At 56.7% G+C, this 15,583-nt stretch overlaps 2 protein-coding genes and 1 long non-coding RNA gene across 4 annotated transcripts; 1 reads left to right on the top strand and 2 right to left on the bottom strand.

The window, feature by feature from the left end:
- Window positions 1-657, bottom strand: LOC135319489 (uncharacterized). The gene is made up of 2 exons (XR_010378146.1): window positions 458-657; window positions 1-261 (listed from the first exon to the last, which is right to left on the bottom strand). It is a non-coding gene; the product is annotated as an uncharacterized LOC135319489 (long non-coding RNA).
- Window positions 658-1,509: 852 nt separating this feature from the next.
- ATG4D (autophagy related 4D cysteine peptidase) lies at window positions 1,510-7,866 on the top strand. The gene is made up of 10 exons (XM_010978333.3): window positions 1,510-2,089; window positions 2,821-2,904; window positions 2,986-3,159; window positions 3,446-3,722; window positions 3,796-3,860; window positions 5,262-5,392; window positions 6,324-6,402; window positions 6,479-6,555; window positions 6,636-6,755; window positions 7,332-7,866. The coding sequence occupies exons 1-10, from the start codon at window positions 1,858-1,860 to the stop codon at window positions 7,512-7,514; spliced, it is 1,422 nt and encodes a 473-aa protein (XP_010976635.1). The 5' UTR covers window positions 1,510-1,857; the 3' UTR covers window positions 7,515-7,866.
- On the bottom strand, window positions 7,533-15,302 carry KRI1 (KRI1 homolog). 2 transcript variants are annotated; one of them, XM_010978334.3, is made up of 19 exons: window positions 15,152-15,302; window positions 14,966-15,039; window positions 14,201-14,306; window positions 13,739-13,847; window positions 13,471-13,525; window positions 13,346-13,395; window positions 12,954-13,050; window positions 12,787-12,864; window positions 12,362-12,498; window positions 11,935-12,061; window positions 11,763-11,858; window positions 11,501-11,671; window positions 10,618-10,693; window positions 10,436-10,524; window positions 10,219-10,345; window positions 10,001-10,131; window positions 9,252-9,316; window positions 9,041-9,136; window positions 7,533-8,443 (listed from the first exon to the last, which is right to left on the bottom strand). In XM_010978334.3, the coding sequence occupies exons 1-19, from the start codon at window positions 15,243-15,245 to the stop codon at window positions 8,104-8,106; spliced, it is 2,118 nt and encodes a 705-aa protein (XP_010976636.1). In that variant the 5' UTR covers window positions 15,246-15,302; the 3' UTR covers window positions 7,533-8,103. The 2 variants fall into 2 exon arrangements, with proteins under 2 accessions (XP_010976636.1, XP_031293130.1); XM_031437270.2 differs by having other exon boundaries at window positions 13,346-13,392.
- Window positions 15,303-15,583: the final 281 nt, after the last annotated feature.

The following is a 15,583-nucleotide window of genomic DNA, read 5'->3' as shown; positions in this document are numbered from 1 at the left end:
CTAGTGAACAGCTGATTTATTGCTCAGAAAGGGAAATGGAAGGAAAGTGTTCAAACAGGGAAAAGGAAAGAAAAACACTCAACTGGGGAAAGGAAGCACTTGAGCCGGGAGCTGTCAGCCAAGGTGGCCGGTAGAGATAGCTCCAGCTCCCCATCGGGCCGCGGGGTCTTTTATTAGAAGGCTCAGCCATCATTGTCTTCACTCCAGTGGTGGTGGTAATTATTTTCGGCTACTGGCTCCTTCCACCCCCATAGTGCAGCCCTGAAACAAAAAGCAATTAGCAGAAACTTCAGTGGGAACAAAGGAAGCAATACTGAGGTGTGTTCTTGGATTTTAGGGAGCCAGCTGTGGGATAAGAGAAATGTCCTGCCTTTTCATCAGCGGGGCACTTCCTTTCCCTCGCTGTTAATTAGCCAGAGTCAGTAAACTTGCCTAATCACCTCTCTCACTTTCTTACCTTCTGCAGGTGGCACTCCCTCCTCCAAATCGTCATCCAACTTCCTTCTGCCAGCTGAGGACAGAGCCCTTGGGCCAGCCACTAGAGGCCACCCTCTCTGCGGTTCCCAGGTCACTATACTCATCCTGCCTTTGAGGTCATGGTTGGCTTTCACTGAGCCCTGCCTCAAATACCATGATAAGCGCTTTACCAGGATGAACTCAGCTCGTCCTCCTAATAGTCCTCTGAGTTAGGTGCACTGAAATTTTTTTCAGTTTTATTGAGGTGTGATTGACATAAAACAAACCACACACATTTAACGTGTACAATGTGATGAGTTTTCACAAGCTGGAAACCATCGCCACAGTCAAGGTGCTAAACACATCCGAGCCCCTTTTTATCCCTTCCTCCCACCTCTCCCTACTCCACCCCCAGGTAACCTCTGATATGCTTTCTATTACTAAAGATGAGGTTGGATTTTCTAGAGTTTAAATAAATGAGACCAGAAAGTGTATACTCTTCTTTTTTGGTCTGGCTTCTTTCCCTCAGCAAAATTATGAAGATTCGTTTATGTTTAAAAAAATATTTTTGGCTTTTTTTTTGGAGGGGTGATAATTAGTTTTATTTAATTTTTTAACTAGGTTCATTTATTATTTTTTTAATGGAGGTACTGGGGATTGAACCCAGCATCTCCTGCATGCTAAGCACGGACTCTACCGCTGACTTATACTCCTACCCCTTCATTTATATTATTACGTGTATTTGAGCCCGTTTTTGCTCAAGGGGAAACTGAAGCACATAGAGGTGTGGCTTGAAGGGGGAGTTTGGAGGAGTGGGTGTCACCACACACTTTTCGGCCCCCTCCCCGCCCCAGGCTGAGGCTGGGTCTGGGTGCGCAGCCCGCAGAGGGGCGCTCTGATCCCCGGTCCGAAGCGGGCAGGTGCAAAACGCGCAGGAGCCCCGCCTGGCGGTCAGTTCCCAGCGCCCCGGAGGGGGCGCGGCCGGGGGCGGGGCCGGGGCGGGGCTTCCCGGCTCTGGGGCCTCCGATAAGGACCTGGAGGGGCTCGGGAGCGCCTGGGCGATGCGATAAGGCGGGTGGGGGTGCGGGTCACGGCGCGCCGCGGGGAGGCGCCGCGTCCGGAGGCTCTAGCGCGGCCACCCGAGACCGCGGCCGGGGACCCAGGCTGGGGGCCGGGCTGGGGCGGGGAGTCCGGCCGTGTCACGCCCGCCTCCCTCCCGGGGCCAGGGCCGCTAAAATGGCGGCGGCGGTGACAGCGTCCCGCGCCGGGTCTGGGGGCCTGGCCGCCGCGCCGGGGGCCCACTAGCGCCTTCCTGGGCGCCCGCGTCCTGGCCGCGTCCTGGCCCCCTGGGGCGCTCGCGCGCGGCCCCCCGGGCCCTGGGTCCGCCCTCCCGGCGCGCCCATGAACTCCGTGTCGCCGGCCGCCGCGCAGTACCGGAGCGGGAGCCCGGAGGACGCGCGCCGCCCCGAGGGCCGCAGGCCGCGGGGCCCCCGAACCCCGGACCCCAACGGCCTGGGGCCCTCGGGAGCCAGCGGCCCCGCTCTTGCGTCGCCCGGGGCCGCCCCCGGGGAGCCCGACGAAGTGGACAAGTTTAAGGCGAAGTTCCTGACCGCCTGGAACAACGTCAAGTACGGTGAGGAGGTGGGGTTCTGAGGTGGGAGCGAGCCAGGTGTTCAGGCGGGCAGGGGGCCTCGAGGTCGGTGGGAGTCTAGGGGGGAACCAGACCCTGCCCCTGCCAAGTTCCACTGTTTGTTCTCCTGTGAGTCACCTGTGGGTCGGTCCCTCCCCCTGCCCTGCCCAGGGCGGGCCGCTGGCTGGCGGGTCCAAAGGAGAATGTATTTTCAAGTCTCAGGCGATTCCCCATGTGACCGTGGGCAAGGTTTTTTGTTTCCCTGTGCCTCAATTTTCCCTTCTGTCAAATGGGTACAGTCATCAGACCAACTTCAATTCATCCTGAATTAATTGCAGACACTCATGTGGCTGTTATTAGGGGCCCCGCCTCCTTCTAAGAGGACTAGCGGATTCCCCAGAACTTTCCCTGAGATAAGGGGCCGGGATGTCCCCATCTCGCACATCGGGGAATGGAAGCGCTGTCGCTGTCATCTCTCTTTTTCATTAAAAAAAATTTTTTTTTGCGAGGGAGGTAATTAGGTTTATTTGTTTATTTATTTACCTTCAATCAAAATTTTTATATGGAAGTATTGGGATTTGAACCTAGGACCTCTTGCATGTTTAGCACGCGCTCTACCACTAAGCTATATCCTCCCCTCTTGCCGTAACCTTCCCCCCTCGTCCTAACTCTTATGTAGCCTGTCTGTCAAGCAAGTGCTTCATCTTGCTGAGCGCTGCCCCTTGTCTCCCCAGGTTGGGCAGTTAAAAGCCGGACCAGCTTTAGCAAGATCTCCAGCGTCCACCTCTGCGGCCGCCGCTACCGCTTTGAGGGCGAGGGTGAGCTGGTGGCCCGTGGCTAGGGTTGGAAGAGGCCCCCAGGGGTGTTCCTGGTGGCACCTGACAAGGCCCCTCTTGTAGGTGACATCCAGCGTTTCCAGCGGGACTTCGTGTCGCGCCTATGGCTCACCTACCGCCGGGACTTCCCACCCCTGGCTGGAGGCTGCCTAACCTCAGACTGTGGCTGGGGATGCATGTTACGAAGTGGACAGATGATGCTGGCCCAGGGCCTGCTGCTGCATTTCCTGCCCAGAGGTGAGCGGTGAAGGGGGAAGGGCACAGGAGGAGTATAGCACCAGCCACACGGACCAGCAGTGTTAGAACTGTTTGTCAATTAAGAGTTTAAAGTCGTGTTAGAATTGAGTATAAAGTAAGTTTGGGGGGAAGTGAGAATTGTTTATAAAATAAGTTTAAGGAATGTGAAAGTTGTAGTTAAATGTGGGGTCTCTGGAGCGTTACAGTCGTGTGTACATCGTGAATAATGGGAACTGTGTCCCCACACACACTGGCACTGTATGACTATTGACTCCATCCCTACCAGACTGGACATGGTCCCAGGGTGCGGGCCTGGGCCCCCCTGAGCCATCGGGGTTGGCCTCTCCCAACCGGTACCGTGGGCCTGCCCACTGGATGCCTCTGCGCTGGGCCCAGGCTGCCCCTGAGCTGGAGCAGGAACGCCGGCACCGGCAGATCGTGTCCTGGTTCGCTGACCATCCCCAGGCCCCCTTCGGCCTACACCGGCTGGTGGAGCTTGGGCAGAGCTCAGGCAAGAAGGCGGGTGACTGGTATGGGCCATCACTGGTGGCACACATACTCAGGTGAGGGCCGCTGCTGAAGACATGGGAGCCACTGGGTACCCCCAGGAACTCAGGCCTCTCCTCCCATCCCCAGGAAAGCTGTCGAGAGCTGCTCAGAGGTCACCCGCCTGGTGGTGTATGTTTCTCAGGACTGCACAGGTAAGGGGCTGGGAGCCAAGGTCACAGGGTTCTCACCCTGAACCAGCCACTACCTCAGCTGCCTCTTGGGACCCACCTTCCTCAGAGGCTAAAACAAGTTCTGCAGCAGAGGGACCCACACTGGGAGGTGCTCAGGACCCCTCCGCTCCCTCTGGAACCAGGAGAGACTTCAGAGGCTTCTCCCTGAGTAACAGAGTAAAGAACATAAGGAACCCCTCTCTCAGGGAGTTCCTCTCAACTCACTCTTACTCTGTGAACAATTTTAACATGTATGAAAGTTGGGCCTCCTCTGCCTCATAGGGCTGTCATGAGAATTAAGTGAGTCAATAATACAATAAAACCCTTAAAACAGTGCTTGTCGTATAGTAAGTATTCACTAAATATTAGCTATGATAGTCATTATTCCCTGTCACCCTCCAAATCAGTTTAGAAAGGGTCTTAATAGGAGCCTCCGTGGATTGGTATCAGGAAATCTACAAAACCTGTACATTTTCATGAAAAAATATAGGAGTTTGGGGCAAGGTTTGATTAGAGAACCGTTGTTTTAGTCTGTCAGGACTGCTGTAACAAAAATATCATAGACTGGGTGACTTGTAAGCAACAAGAATTTATTTTTCACAATTCTGGAGGCTAGAAAGTCCAAGATCAAGGCACTGGCAGTTTCGGTGTCTAGTGGGGGCCCGTCCACTTCCTGGTTCATTTTGCTGTGTCCTCAGGTAGTGAAAGGGCAGGTGAGCTCTCTGGGGTTTCTTTTATAAGGGCAGTGATTTCATTCATGTGGTTCCCACTCTCATGACCTCATCACCTCCCAAAGGCCCCACTGCCCAATTCCATCACCTTGGGGGTTAGGATTTCAGTGCGTGAATTTGAGAGGGACACAAGCATTCAGACCACAGCAGCTGTGTTTCCAGAAAAGGTTGAATTTACTCTTCTGGTAGCCAGGAAGGGGCTTACATGGCCACAAGGGGAAGGCGGGAGAGTGGAGGCCAGCAGACAGGACTTGAGGAGGGACACGGGGACATTCGGCTGGCTGGCAGACTGCTCCATGCTCCCATTTCCACCTGGGCAAACCTAGGTGCTGAGTGTCAGGCCTGGGACTGGAGAGGCTCTCCAGGCTGTGGGAAGGCTCTCTACCTCTTCCTGGTTTTATGTTCTTTGTCAAAATCTCAGGCCTCGCTTGCCCTATCTGTATAAAGTGGGAATGTCCACACCTGCCTGGAGGCCCTGGGATTGTCTGGGGGAGTTGATCGGGAGAGCACTGGAAAGACCTCCTTTTCCATCGATGACAGGAGTGTCATCCCAAGAGGTTGCTCAGGCAAGGCTGGGCCGCTGGGGATGGAGGGCCACACTCTGAGTCTTGAAGGGCGGGCATGAGTGTGACCTGCTGCCCTGTCTTTCCAGTGTACAAGGCAGATGTGGCCCGCCTGGTGGCCAGGTCAGACCCCACAGCTGAGTGGAAGTCTGTGGTCATCCTGGTGCCCGTGCGGCTGGGTGGCGAGACTCTCAACCCTGTGTACGTGCCCTGTGTGAAGGTAGGTTCAGCCAGATTCCATCGCACCTCCTCCCAGGAGCCCTCCTCACTTCATCTTGAGTTACGTGTTTATGCTTCCTTCATCAGTTTGTCCAGTAGTTATGGAACACCTGTTATGTGCCAAGAACTGTCCCAGCTGCTGGGGATTCAGAGGTGAACAGGCTACAACACATGCCCTCTGACAGTGGACATTCTAATGGGGGAATGACAGACAGTGGATGTGCAACCAATTTGACAGATGTGGCATTATAACTCAGGCTCTAAAGGAACCAAAACTAACACAATGAAGGGCAAATGGGGGTGGCTGCACAGCCTAGGAAAGCCCCTCTCCGGTCAGAACCAAATGAGAAGCCAGAGGGTGCTTCAGGCAAAGGGAACAGCAAGGCTGGAAAGACCCTGGTATGTTTACACTCAGAATAAAGGCCAAAGATCTCTCCCACAAGACCATGCACCACATCGCTGTCTCTTCCTTAACCTTATCTGTCCCCACTCTCTGCCTCACTTCACATTGCTCCATTCACACAGGCCTCCTCACTGTTCTCAGAAGACACCAGCCTCAGGGCCTTTGCACTTGCTGTTTCCTCTGCTTAGAGTGCTCTTTCCCAAGATGTACTCAACTCCCTGTCTGCTGAAACCTCTTCTCTCAATGAGGCCTTTCCTGACCCCTACTTAAAATTGCAAAGCCTTTTCCCCTCCTTTGTTCTTCTCCAGGGTGTTACCACCTTCTGACGTAGCTCATTCATCGTGTTCCTTGTTCTCCCACATTAGAACATTAGCTCCATAAGGGCGGGGTTTTGTCTGTCTTGGTCACTGCTGCCCCCCAGAGCCCAGCACAGGCCTGGGTTTGTACACACTGGGCCTCTGCTAAGAGTTTGCTGAGTGCGTGACAGCACCTGCTGAGTCCTCACCTTTGCCCACTTTCTTCCCTGCAGGAACTCCTGCGTTCCGAGCTGTGCCTGGGCATCATGGGGGGCAAGCCACGCCACTCGCTGTACTTCATCGGCTACCAGGGTAGGCCTGCCCCATCCTGCTTCCTCCCAGCCCACCTTACCCTTTTCTACTCCTGCTCACGCCTCCTCCCCTGCAGATGACTTCCTGCTCTACCTGGACCCTCACTACTGCCAGCCTGCTGTGGATGTCAGCCAGGCTGACTTCCCCCTCGAGGTGAGCTGGGCTCCGAGGGGAGACGGGGAGGTTGGAGATATGTAGGAGCTCCCTGAGCCTCCCTTGTCTGTCTGCCCCAGTCCTTCCATTGCACCTCACCCCGCAAGATGGCCTTCACCAAGATGGACCCAAGCTGTACCGTGGGGTTCTACGCTGGAGATAGGAAGGAGTTTGAGACCCTCTGCTCAGAGCTGACCAGGGTGAGCAATGCATGCTGGAGGCCAGGAGGCAAAGGGCAGGGCTAGGGTAGACGGAGGGACAAAGGCCTTGAGGCCAGCAGACCTGGGGAGGCCATTTCCAGGCTATGTTGTCAAGATTGTTATCCTGCCCACAAGCTACAAGCCCAGCTCTGATTAGAGCAAAAAAGGGCATGAAATGAAAATTTTAAGGGGACAGCTGCTTCCAGAGGCTCAAGTGGCAGGACCTTATGCTGTTCTTTGACTCTGTTGTCCTATCAGAGCTTTACCCTCATGACAGCAAGAGTGGCCACCAGCCTCTCTGGGCACTTTCAGTGGAAAGGGAGCCCCAGCTTCCCAGCAGATAGAGAAAACCCCAGGGCTGCTGTTTATTGGCTGCACGGGGCCACACACTCATCACTGAGCCAATTGCTCTGGCCGGGGGGTGTGGAAGGCACTGATTGGCTGGCCAGCATCACTGCCCTGGAGGGATGGGAGTTGAGTTCAGCAAGCACTTGATAAAATATACCTGTTAATTATACCTACTGGGATCAGTAACACTGTCTGGGGGCTGAGCTGCTCTCTCTCTCCTCCCACCAGGTCCTCAGCTCCTCCTCAGCCACAGAGCGGTACCCCATGTTCACCCTGGTCGAAGGCCACGCTCAGGACCACAGCCTGGACGACCTCTGCTCCCAGCCCTCCCAGCCAACACTGCGGCTCCCTCGCACGGGGCGGCTTCTCAAGGCCAAACGCCCGAGCTCTGAGGACTTTGTGTTTTTATAAAGGGGAGGGGGTGGGGGAGAAGATGCGACCCTATTTATTTTTTTATTTATGTCACGCTGGGTGTGGGAGCTTGAACTCCCCTTGACAAGTGCAGCTGAGACCAGTCCAGGAGACCTCCGGGCTGGGGCCATTCAGCCAGGAACAGCCCGCACACCTGCCTCCCACCAGCTGGGCCCTCGTCGCAGGGCAGGGAGGGAGGGAGGGCCCCCGGGCACCCACTCAGGGCCTGACTCTGTACTGTAGTTTGCACTGGACCGCCCAAGCCCCTCTCTGGTCCCAGAGCGCCAGTGGCTGGTGGGAGTTGGCGGGAGGACTGTGGCCGCTGGGGGCTAATAAAGCCGTTTGACTAGAACTTGGCTATGGCTAGGCCCAGCATTTGAGGGATGGGGCTCAGGGTGTGTCTCAAGGTGAGGTTCCAAGTCATCCAGGAAGCTTAAGTGGGCCTCAGCTTCCACATCTGTAAGACGGGAAAACTCCCTTGCCCAAAGTTAGACGTGAGAGTCTATTGTGTCAACAAGAGGCGGGTGGGGGCACCCAGGGGCCTGAGTGAAGGAAAGGAGCCCCAGGACCCCTGTAGGCTTCCTTCAGCTCAGGGGCCACTCTTGGGCCCCAGCTGCTTCCTCCGTTGCCGGCCCAGCTGGCGGAAGTGCAGCCGTTTGGGGTTGAGGCCAAAGGCCTGCAGTCTCTGGCGGCTGAACTCACGTCCACCGAGTGTTACTGTGGGGCCCAAGAGACGAGCCTTCTTGCCCCTCCTCTGCCTCCGGGGGGCCGGTTTCTCTGTGGGTGTCACAGGGGCCGCCTCTTCCTGTGCCGGGGGGCTCTCAGGCCGGGGCTGCTTCCTGCAGGCCCCATCAGGTGCCGGCAGCTGCCCCTGTGGGCTGGCTTTGTCTCTCTGTGGCTTCCCTGTGGCTTCCGTGGGCATCTCTGTCCTGGAGGAGAAAAGTAGTGGCTCAGTCCAGGCTGGTCATGATTAGGCCTGTTCCAGGACACACATCCCTCATTTTTACAGATGAGGAAAGGCGAGGCTCAGAGAGGCAGCAACACAGCAATTCAGGGGCCTGCCTGGGACTCAAAAGTGGGTCTGATGCCAAAACGGGGATTTTTCTGCTGAACCCTGAGGCAGGACTGGGTCACTGATAATTTTGATAGTTGAGCCTCAGCCTATGCTCAGTTATTTACACAAATTAACTCATTTTAGCTTTACATCAATTCTGTGAGCTGCTGTCACCTCTGATGTTATAAGAAGAGCTTATATCTACCCGGCATTTACTGTTTTAAGCACTCTACCTGAATTAATTCACTTAATCCTCAAAAAAACCTGACAAAATATAGACTATCTTTATCCCTATTTTATAAATGAGGAAATAGGCCCAGAGAGGGAAAGTGACTTGCTCAAGGTCACACAGCTATGGCCCAGCCAGGATTAGAACCCAAGTATCAGAGAAGGGAAGCCCCTCTCCCAAGGTCATGCAACAATGACTCAAACTGGGGCCTGGTGACCCCACCCCCAAACCAGTAACACTCACTCTGGGCAGAGTGATTTGAAGATCTGCCTCTTTTTCCATGTGTTCTGGGCCTTCTGGCTGTAGGCCCTCTTGTCCCGCAGCTCCTCCTGCTCCGACCTGCGGGCGCCAGGCGGACACACCTGTCACTGGGTGTTCTGGGTGGTGCCCATGCTTGCCTGCCAGCCGGCCCACCCCTCCTCCTGGGGCACCTGGCCCAGCCACACCCCATCACCTGTACATGCAGGTCTTCTTCAGGGAGCACCACCGGTTGAGCTCCTTGTCATCGGCAGTGAGGATCTGCAAGGAAAGGGAGGGTGGGATCCTGCACCTGAGCCCTGGAGAGCCCTGACTCTAAGCATTAGTCACCTCATCAGTGAAGGCAGGCTAATGCTAGTACCACCCGTGTCACCATGGCCAGAAAGAACTGATCTCTGTGGAGGCTGCTTGAAGTTTTTTGTTGGGGGCATCAGATAGTGAAACTAAGGTACAGAGAGGGTATACTTGCCCCTAGTCATATGGCACAGAAGTGGCTAATTTCAGATTATGGTTTGGGCCCTGGAGCCCTGACCCATGCACCATGGCACCAGCAGCATGAGGGCAGGGGTCTCCATGCCAGTGACTGGGTTTCCTAATTCCAGATGAGGCCCACGAGGTGGGGCTGTAATTAGGCCTATTTTACAGATGGGGAAACCGAGGCACAGAGCCGTAAGTCACATGTCTAAGGTTACATAGCTGGTGAGCAGCTGAGCCAGGGTTTGAACCTGTGCCCACTCTTAATGGCCACCCTGCTGCCAATATACAGTAACAGAAGTAATATTTCTGGGGCCTGCTGTGGGCAAAGCACTGATTGAAACCCCAGCCTCACAGAAATCCTTTGAGGCAGGTGCTATTATTAGTACGGTCATTAGCACTACCATTCCTATTGTTTGTAAGACGAAGAAACAAGCTGTGTCCCAGCACTTGCTCGCTCCAGGCTCCCACCTCCTCGGTGCTGAGCCCAAAGTCACAGGGCACCACCGTGCGGTACTTGAAGCGACAGGGCAGGTCATCGATGATGTCCTCATAGTCCAGCCGATAATACTCATCCAGGTACTGCTCGAACGTCTTGTCCCCTGTGCGGGGAGAGAGAGCCAGGCTGCCAGGGTGTGCCGGGCCCCTCGCAGCCCCTGCCCGCCCACGGCTGCCCGCCTGGGCCTCACCGGGGTCAAACACAGGCTTCTCCTGCCCCACAGCCGCCGCAAAGGGAGACTTTCGCTTCTTCTTGCCCATCGCGGGGGCCTCACGCCGCTTCTTCCGAGGCTGGCTGGGGTCATAGTCGGCATCCATCTGCCAGAACATGTAGGTCAGGCCTGCCCTCAGGGTCCTCAGGACCCTCTGAGCACCCCCTACCCCGATCCCCATGCCTGTGGTACCTACATTGAAGTCGGGGTCCTCGCAGTGCAGCTCCTGCTGGCTCCACGCTCCACCCTGCTCCGGCCCAGCCCATGTGTCCCAATTCCAGTCATCTGGTGCCAGGGGACAGACAGGCAGGGATGGGCTGGGGGGTCAGGTTGGACCAAGTGCCCCCACCCACAGCCCAGTGCCCCAGGTGACCTCACCTTCAAGGCCTTCCTCTTCCTCAAATTGCGGCTTTTCCTCCTCCGTGGTGCCATAATATTCGTCCCCGAAGTACTTCTGCAGGGTTGGGGCCGGGAGGGTCAGCAGGGCCCACTGCCCCCGACAGCCTTACTCCCTCACCATACACGGCTCCCCGGCACCCCCGCAGGACCCAGCTCCTGATGTGGGGGAAACCCTGTGTGTCCGGGCCCCTCTACTTCCTGCTCTCTGCCCCTTGTTACTGGCTGGCAAAGGCAGTTACTGCTAACCATGTCACTTGTGAAGCACCTACTATGTGCCCGACTCTGGTCTGCATCTCACTGCATTTCTCACAAGCACCCCAAGAGACAGACACTACCTCCATTCTACTGAGAAACTGAAGCTTAGGATTGAGAAGCTTCTAGAAAGTGAAGGCTGAACTCTGATCACATAGCACCCACCCACTCCAGTTTCCACCTGCCCACCTATGCATCCTTAGTCTCCTACCCTGACCCCCCAGGTTTACTCTGGGGCAGCTCTGCAGTGCCCCTGGCCCCCACTGCTTTCCCCATCCAGCCCTCCCTGCCTATTTCCAGGGCCTGATGCTGTCTGTGTTCCCCCAAATACGACAATAAACATTGACTTCTTAGTAAATGGGCTTAAAGGAAACACAGCGACCCCACTGTTCCTTAAGCATTTACCAACTTAATGTTTAGTATACCTCTCAGGCTATCTGTAGAACAGCCCTGAGCTAGATGCTATAGCTGGTTGGGCTGCCTTCACAGACAAAAACACAAGCTCAGAGAGGTCAAGTCACTGCTCTGAGGCCACACAGCAGTGAAAGGACTGCTGATTCCTGAGCCACGCACCTGGCTGCCTGGCCAGGGTGGGGTCTGGGGGTCGCACCTGCATGAGCTGGTCATGCTGCACAGGGTCGAAGTCATCCTCGAGGTCCCGCTCCTCAAAGCCCAGTGTCTCATTGCCCGTGACCTGCCGCAGCTTCTCCAGCTTGGCCAGAATCTCCTTCCTCTTCAGGTTCTTCAGTTGCTTGAGCTCCTCCTGCTTCTTCGCTTTTTCCTGGGGGCAGCAGGCCAGGGTAAAGGGAGGGTGTGGGCTCTCCCTGCAAGCCAGTCAGCCCCCAACCCCACCCACGCCGCTCCACACGCACCCTCCTCTTTCGCTCCCGCGTCTCCTCCCTCCTCTCCTTTCTGCGATCGTCCTTCCGGCGCACAGAGGATGCAATGCTCCGGGGGTAGGTCTTGACCTGTGGGCAGCAGAGATGATTCCAGGCTCTCCCAGCCTGGTCCTCCCCAGCCCCAGCCCTGCCCTGGGCCACCCACCAAGGCAGAGTCCGGCTCTTCGAAGCGAAAGTTGTACTTGTGCTCAAAGTCCTCCTGTTTCTTCAGAAACAGCTCCCCCTCGTCCGAGGAGTCTTCCACGGCCAGCTGGACCCGGGGACCGGGGACCCTGAGGACGGGCTGGGGGTCAGCTGAGCCCCTGCACTCCTGTGCACCAGCACACTAACTCACTCAATCCTCACCAGAACCGTCTGGTGAGGGCTACCACTCCCCCACCCCCATTTTACAGATGGGGAAACTGAGGTATGGAAATCCATTGGCAGGGCCACCTGGCTCCAGAGCCCACCCTCTGTGGCTCTTCCTCACGAAAGGCTAACTCTGCTGCCACTGTGTGAACAAGTAAACACCCAGGGTCTTTTCCATTCTGGCCAGCGTTGGCTCCAGGCCCCTGGGGGGCCTGGCTACTCACCCTTCCTCCTCCTCCTCCTCCTCTTCCTCCTCCTCCTCCTCTCCATCCTCCTTGTAGCGTTTGTTAAGGATGTAATCCCGAAGGAAGCGCTCCCCCTCATCCAGCTCTGGGTTGTTCCAGTATTCCTTGAGGTGAGTCTAGGGTTGAGAAGGGGAAGGGACCCTGGTCAGGAACTCGGGGACAGGGGAGGAGGGCAGATGTAGGCACCAAGTAGATTTAAGTGACTGCAACTCCACAGCCACCCCGTACAGTAGGTAGGATAACCCGCATTTCATAGATGTAGAAGCTGAGGGTCAGAAAGGGGCCCACCCCGTCTTCAGAGCACCTGCTCCTGGCTACCTTCTCAAGGGCCTGTTTCCATGAAAAGGTCAGATGGAGGTGGACCAGGCAGGGTGGTAGTTCAGCGACACTGTGTGGGAACTCACCAGTTCTTTCAGGGTGTCAGGGTTCTCAATTTCCTTCTGCCCCTTCAGCCATTCGACATAGTCGGCATCCTCCTGGGCCTGGGGAAAGGCCAGCGCTGAGGGTCTGCAGGGACCCCAGTACCCTGTCTCCACCACCAGCCCCCCGCCAGCTAGGCCCCAGTACCCACCTTCTCCTCTCTGCTTTTAGCTCGTTTCTGCAGCAATCCAGAGCCACCTTCCCCAGCACTGTCCTCATCCTCACTATCCTCCACGAACTCCCGGAAGCTGCCCATGCAAGAGAACCAGCCTCAGGACAGGCAAGCTGGCCCTGCCCGCTGCCCCAAGCTGAACCCTGGTGACTAAGTCCTGAGCTCTTCCTGACAAGCCCCAAGTGGTGCTGCGCCATAGAGGCCATGATCAACTCTATTTAACAGATGCAGAAACTGAGGCACAGAGAGGGCAAGTGACGTGCCCAGGAGCACACAGCCATGAAGTGACTGAGCTGGACTGGAACTCCAGCCCATCCAACTTCTGGGCCTCAACTCCTTTCCATTTGGCCACTCAGCCGGCCTGGGCTCACCTTTCCTTCAGCTGTTTCTGTTCTTCCACATAACTTTTCGACGAGATCTGCTGCAGAGAGAGTGACGTGGGCCTCAGGCCCAGTGCTGGGCCCCTCCACCCCAACCCAACCTCCACTCCACCCACCTGGAGTCTCTGATTGGAGGTCTCCCCATCGGAATTCTCCTCGTCGACATATTTGCTGTGAAAGGAAGGATGAGGGCTTCAGAACAGACTCCCCATGCCAGTTGGTCCCCATGGGGTGGGGAGCTGTTAGGAGCCACAGCTGGAGGGGGCTGATGGGGTTCAGGTGGGTCACCAAGGCTCCTTCCCATCCCTGCCCCTAAGTCCCCCATGTGTCCCCCTGCCCTGGGAAGGCAGGGGCGGGGAGGGGTCACCCAGGCTCTCTCCTCACCCTTCTTTCTCCAAGATAACCTTCCTCTCATAGTCCTTCAGGTACATGGGCTGCACCTTCTTTGGTTTCTCCTCAGCTGCCAGCTCCTCCTCGCTCTCCGAGGACGATGCTTTGGGGCCACCAGAAGACATCAGCCAACACTCACACCCACACCCCACTTCCATCCCCAGGCAGAGAACAACACTGGGCTGGGCTGGGCCAGAGTCAGACCGAAGTTTCAAATCCCTGAGCCACCAGATCCCAGCTATGAAACAGGTATCACACTTGCTACTCGCTGGTAGTTCCTGCCAGTAACCATTTAGTAAGTCAGAACAGTGCTCAGCACACAGCCCTTATTAATGACCACATGTAATAACCTACGATACTCTGCTAACCAGTTTTGACTCATAAATATTCATTAAATAGTCACAACAGCCTATAAGACAAGGAGGCACCTGGGCCCCAGGAAGAGCAGCCCCAGACCTTTTCTCTGATAGAAGGTGGCATCTTTCTGATAAATGCGGGGATCCTTCTTCTTCAACAAGGAGAGAGTCCTGTAAAAGTCACGCTCCTGCTGGGGGTCAAATTCCTAGAGCAGGAAAAGAGTGGGGACAGACTTCAGAAAGGAGCTGTGATGGAGCAGTAAGGAACAGGGGCAGGTGGGCTGACCAGGAGTGGGAATTAGGGTGGAGGGAGGGGTAGTCTTTAGGAGGAAGCAGGGGGAATCCGGCTGAGTAGAGGCAGGTGGGTGGCTGGGTCTGAGTGGGAGGGGAGGTCAAACAGGTGGAGGGGGAGGGGCCCTCTTGGGGGTGGGCCACATAAGTACAGGATATGAGACAGAGGAAGGTAGAAGGCAAGGGGAGGGTAACTTCCTGGCGGGGAAGATCAGGGCTGATGTGGGGAGAAGCTGAGTGTCCCATGTGGTAGAGAGAAGCCCCACTTTGGGGAGAGTCGGGCACTGAGAAATGGTTAGACTCTCAGGGATGAAAAGGTGAACAAAGGATTCGCACCAGACAGATCAAGATGGGCAGATAGAACTGAGGTGGGGAAGGAGAAGTAGGAAGGATTTGGCCACCCCCTGGGGATGGGGAGGGCGCTGTGTCTGTCCCTCATGAGAATGGGGGACGGGAGTTGGACGCTCCCGTGGGGCGCGATGGGGTTGGGGGTTAGCCGCCCACTATAGGTCTGGACTGCGATGGGGGGCTTGGTCGCCTCCCGCAGGTCCAGGATGGGAGCAGGGAAGCTCACCACCCGCTCCTCGCTGGAGTCAGACTCGGAACTGGAGTCGCCGCCGCTGTCCCGGTCCCCGTAGCGATCTTTCACTGTGGGGCATAGATGGGACTCCCCTAGGTCAGCCTGGGGGACCAGATCAACCCCCACTTCCTGACTGCCCTGCACGCGCCGGTGCCCCGCGCGCATGCGCCCCGCACTCACGCCGCTGCAGCTCCTCGCGCTCCCGGTAGCGGCCGTACCGCGCGGCAAACGCTGCGTTCACTCGCAGGGGTGAAGACCCGCGCGGCTCAGGCATGGCGGCTCTGCAGCCCACTGCGCACGCGTGTGGAGAGAGCCCCTAAGGAGGCGGGGCTGCTCACGGCCCTGCTGACCGCTAGCTTTAAATGGGGCGGAGCCTTATGGGCCGCGCCTAACCCCGCCCTCGGTCCTTCCGGGATCTCTAGCCCTGTGAACCAAGTCCCCGCCCATGGGCCACGCCTCTGCGGGGAAGGCTGCAGCCACCGCCCACCCCACTCCCCCACCCCCGGGGCTCCCGGCACCCAGCTGACATCTGGGGGCCCTTTCTCCACTCGCGGTTTCCTGCCTCCCTTCCGTTCCGACAGCGTAAACCGCTGCCCCACCCAGCTCACTCAT

This window comes from Camelus dromedarius, chromosome 27 (assembly GCF_036321535.1).
Source record: "Camelus dromedarius isolate mCamDro1 chromosome 27, mCamDro1.pat, whole genome shotgun sequence".
NCBI classification, from domain to species: domain Eukaryota; kingdom Metazoa; phylum Chordata; class Mammalia; order Artiodactyla; family Camelidae; genus Camelus; species Camelus dromedarius.
The sequence above is the reverse complement of the archived record's forward strand: the minus strand, read 5'-3'. Positions and strand labels throughout refer to the sequence as shown.

Bases quoted from the DNA above. Each gene is read 5' to 3' on its own strand.
- ATG4D (XM_010978333.3), top strand. From the start codon at position 1,858: ATGAACTCCGTGTCGCCGGCCGCCGCGCAGTACCGGAGCGGGAGCCCG. The intron at 3,861-5,261 runs GTAAGGGGCTGG...CTGTCTTTCCAG, and splicing joins TGTTTCTCAGGACTGCACAG to TGTACAAGGCAGATGTGGCC. The intron at 6,556-6,635 runs GTGAGCTGGGCT...TGTCTGCCCCAG, and splicing joins AGGCTGACTTCCCCCTCGAG to TCCTTCCATTGCACCTCACC.
- KRI1 (XM_010978334.3), bottom strand. From the start codon at position 15,245: ATGCCTGAGCCGCGCGGGTCTTCACCCCTGCGAGTGAACGCAGCGTTT. The intron at 12,062-12,361 runs GTGAGTAGCCAG...GCCCGTCCTCAG, and splicing joins GAGGAGGAGGAGGAGGAAGG to GGTCCCCGGTCCCCGGGTCC. The intron at 10,346-10,435 runs GTAGGTACCACA...ATGTTCTGGCAG, and splicing joins GCGAGGACCCCGACTTCAAT to ATGGATGCCGACTATGACCC.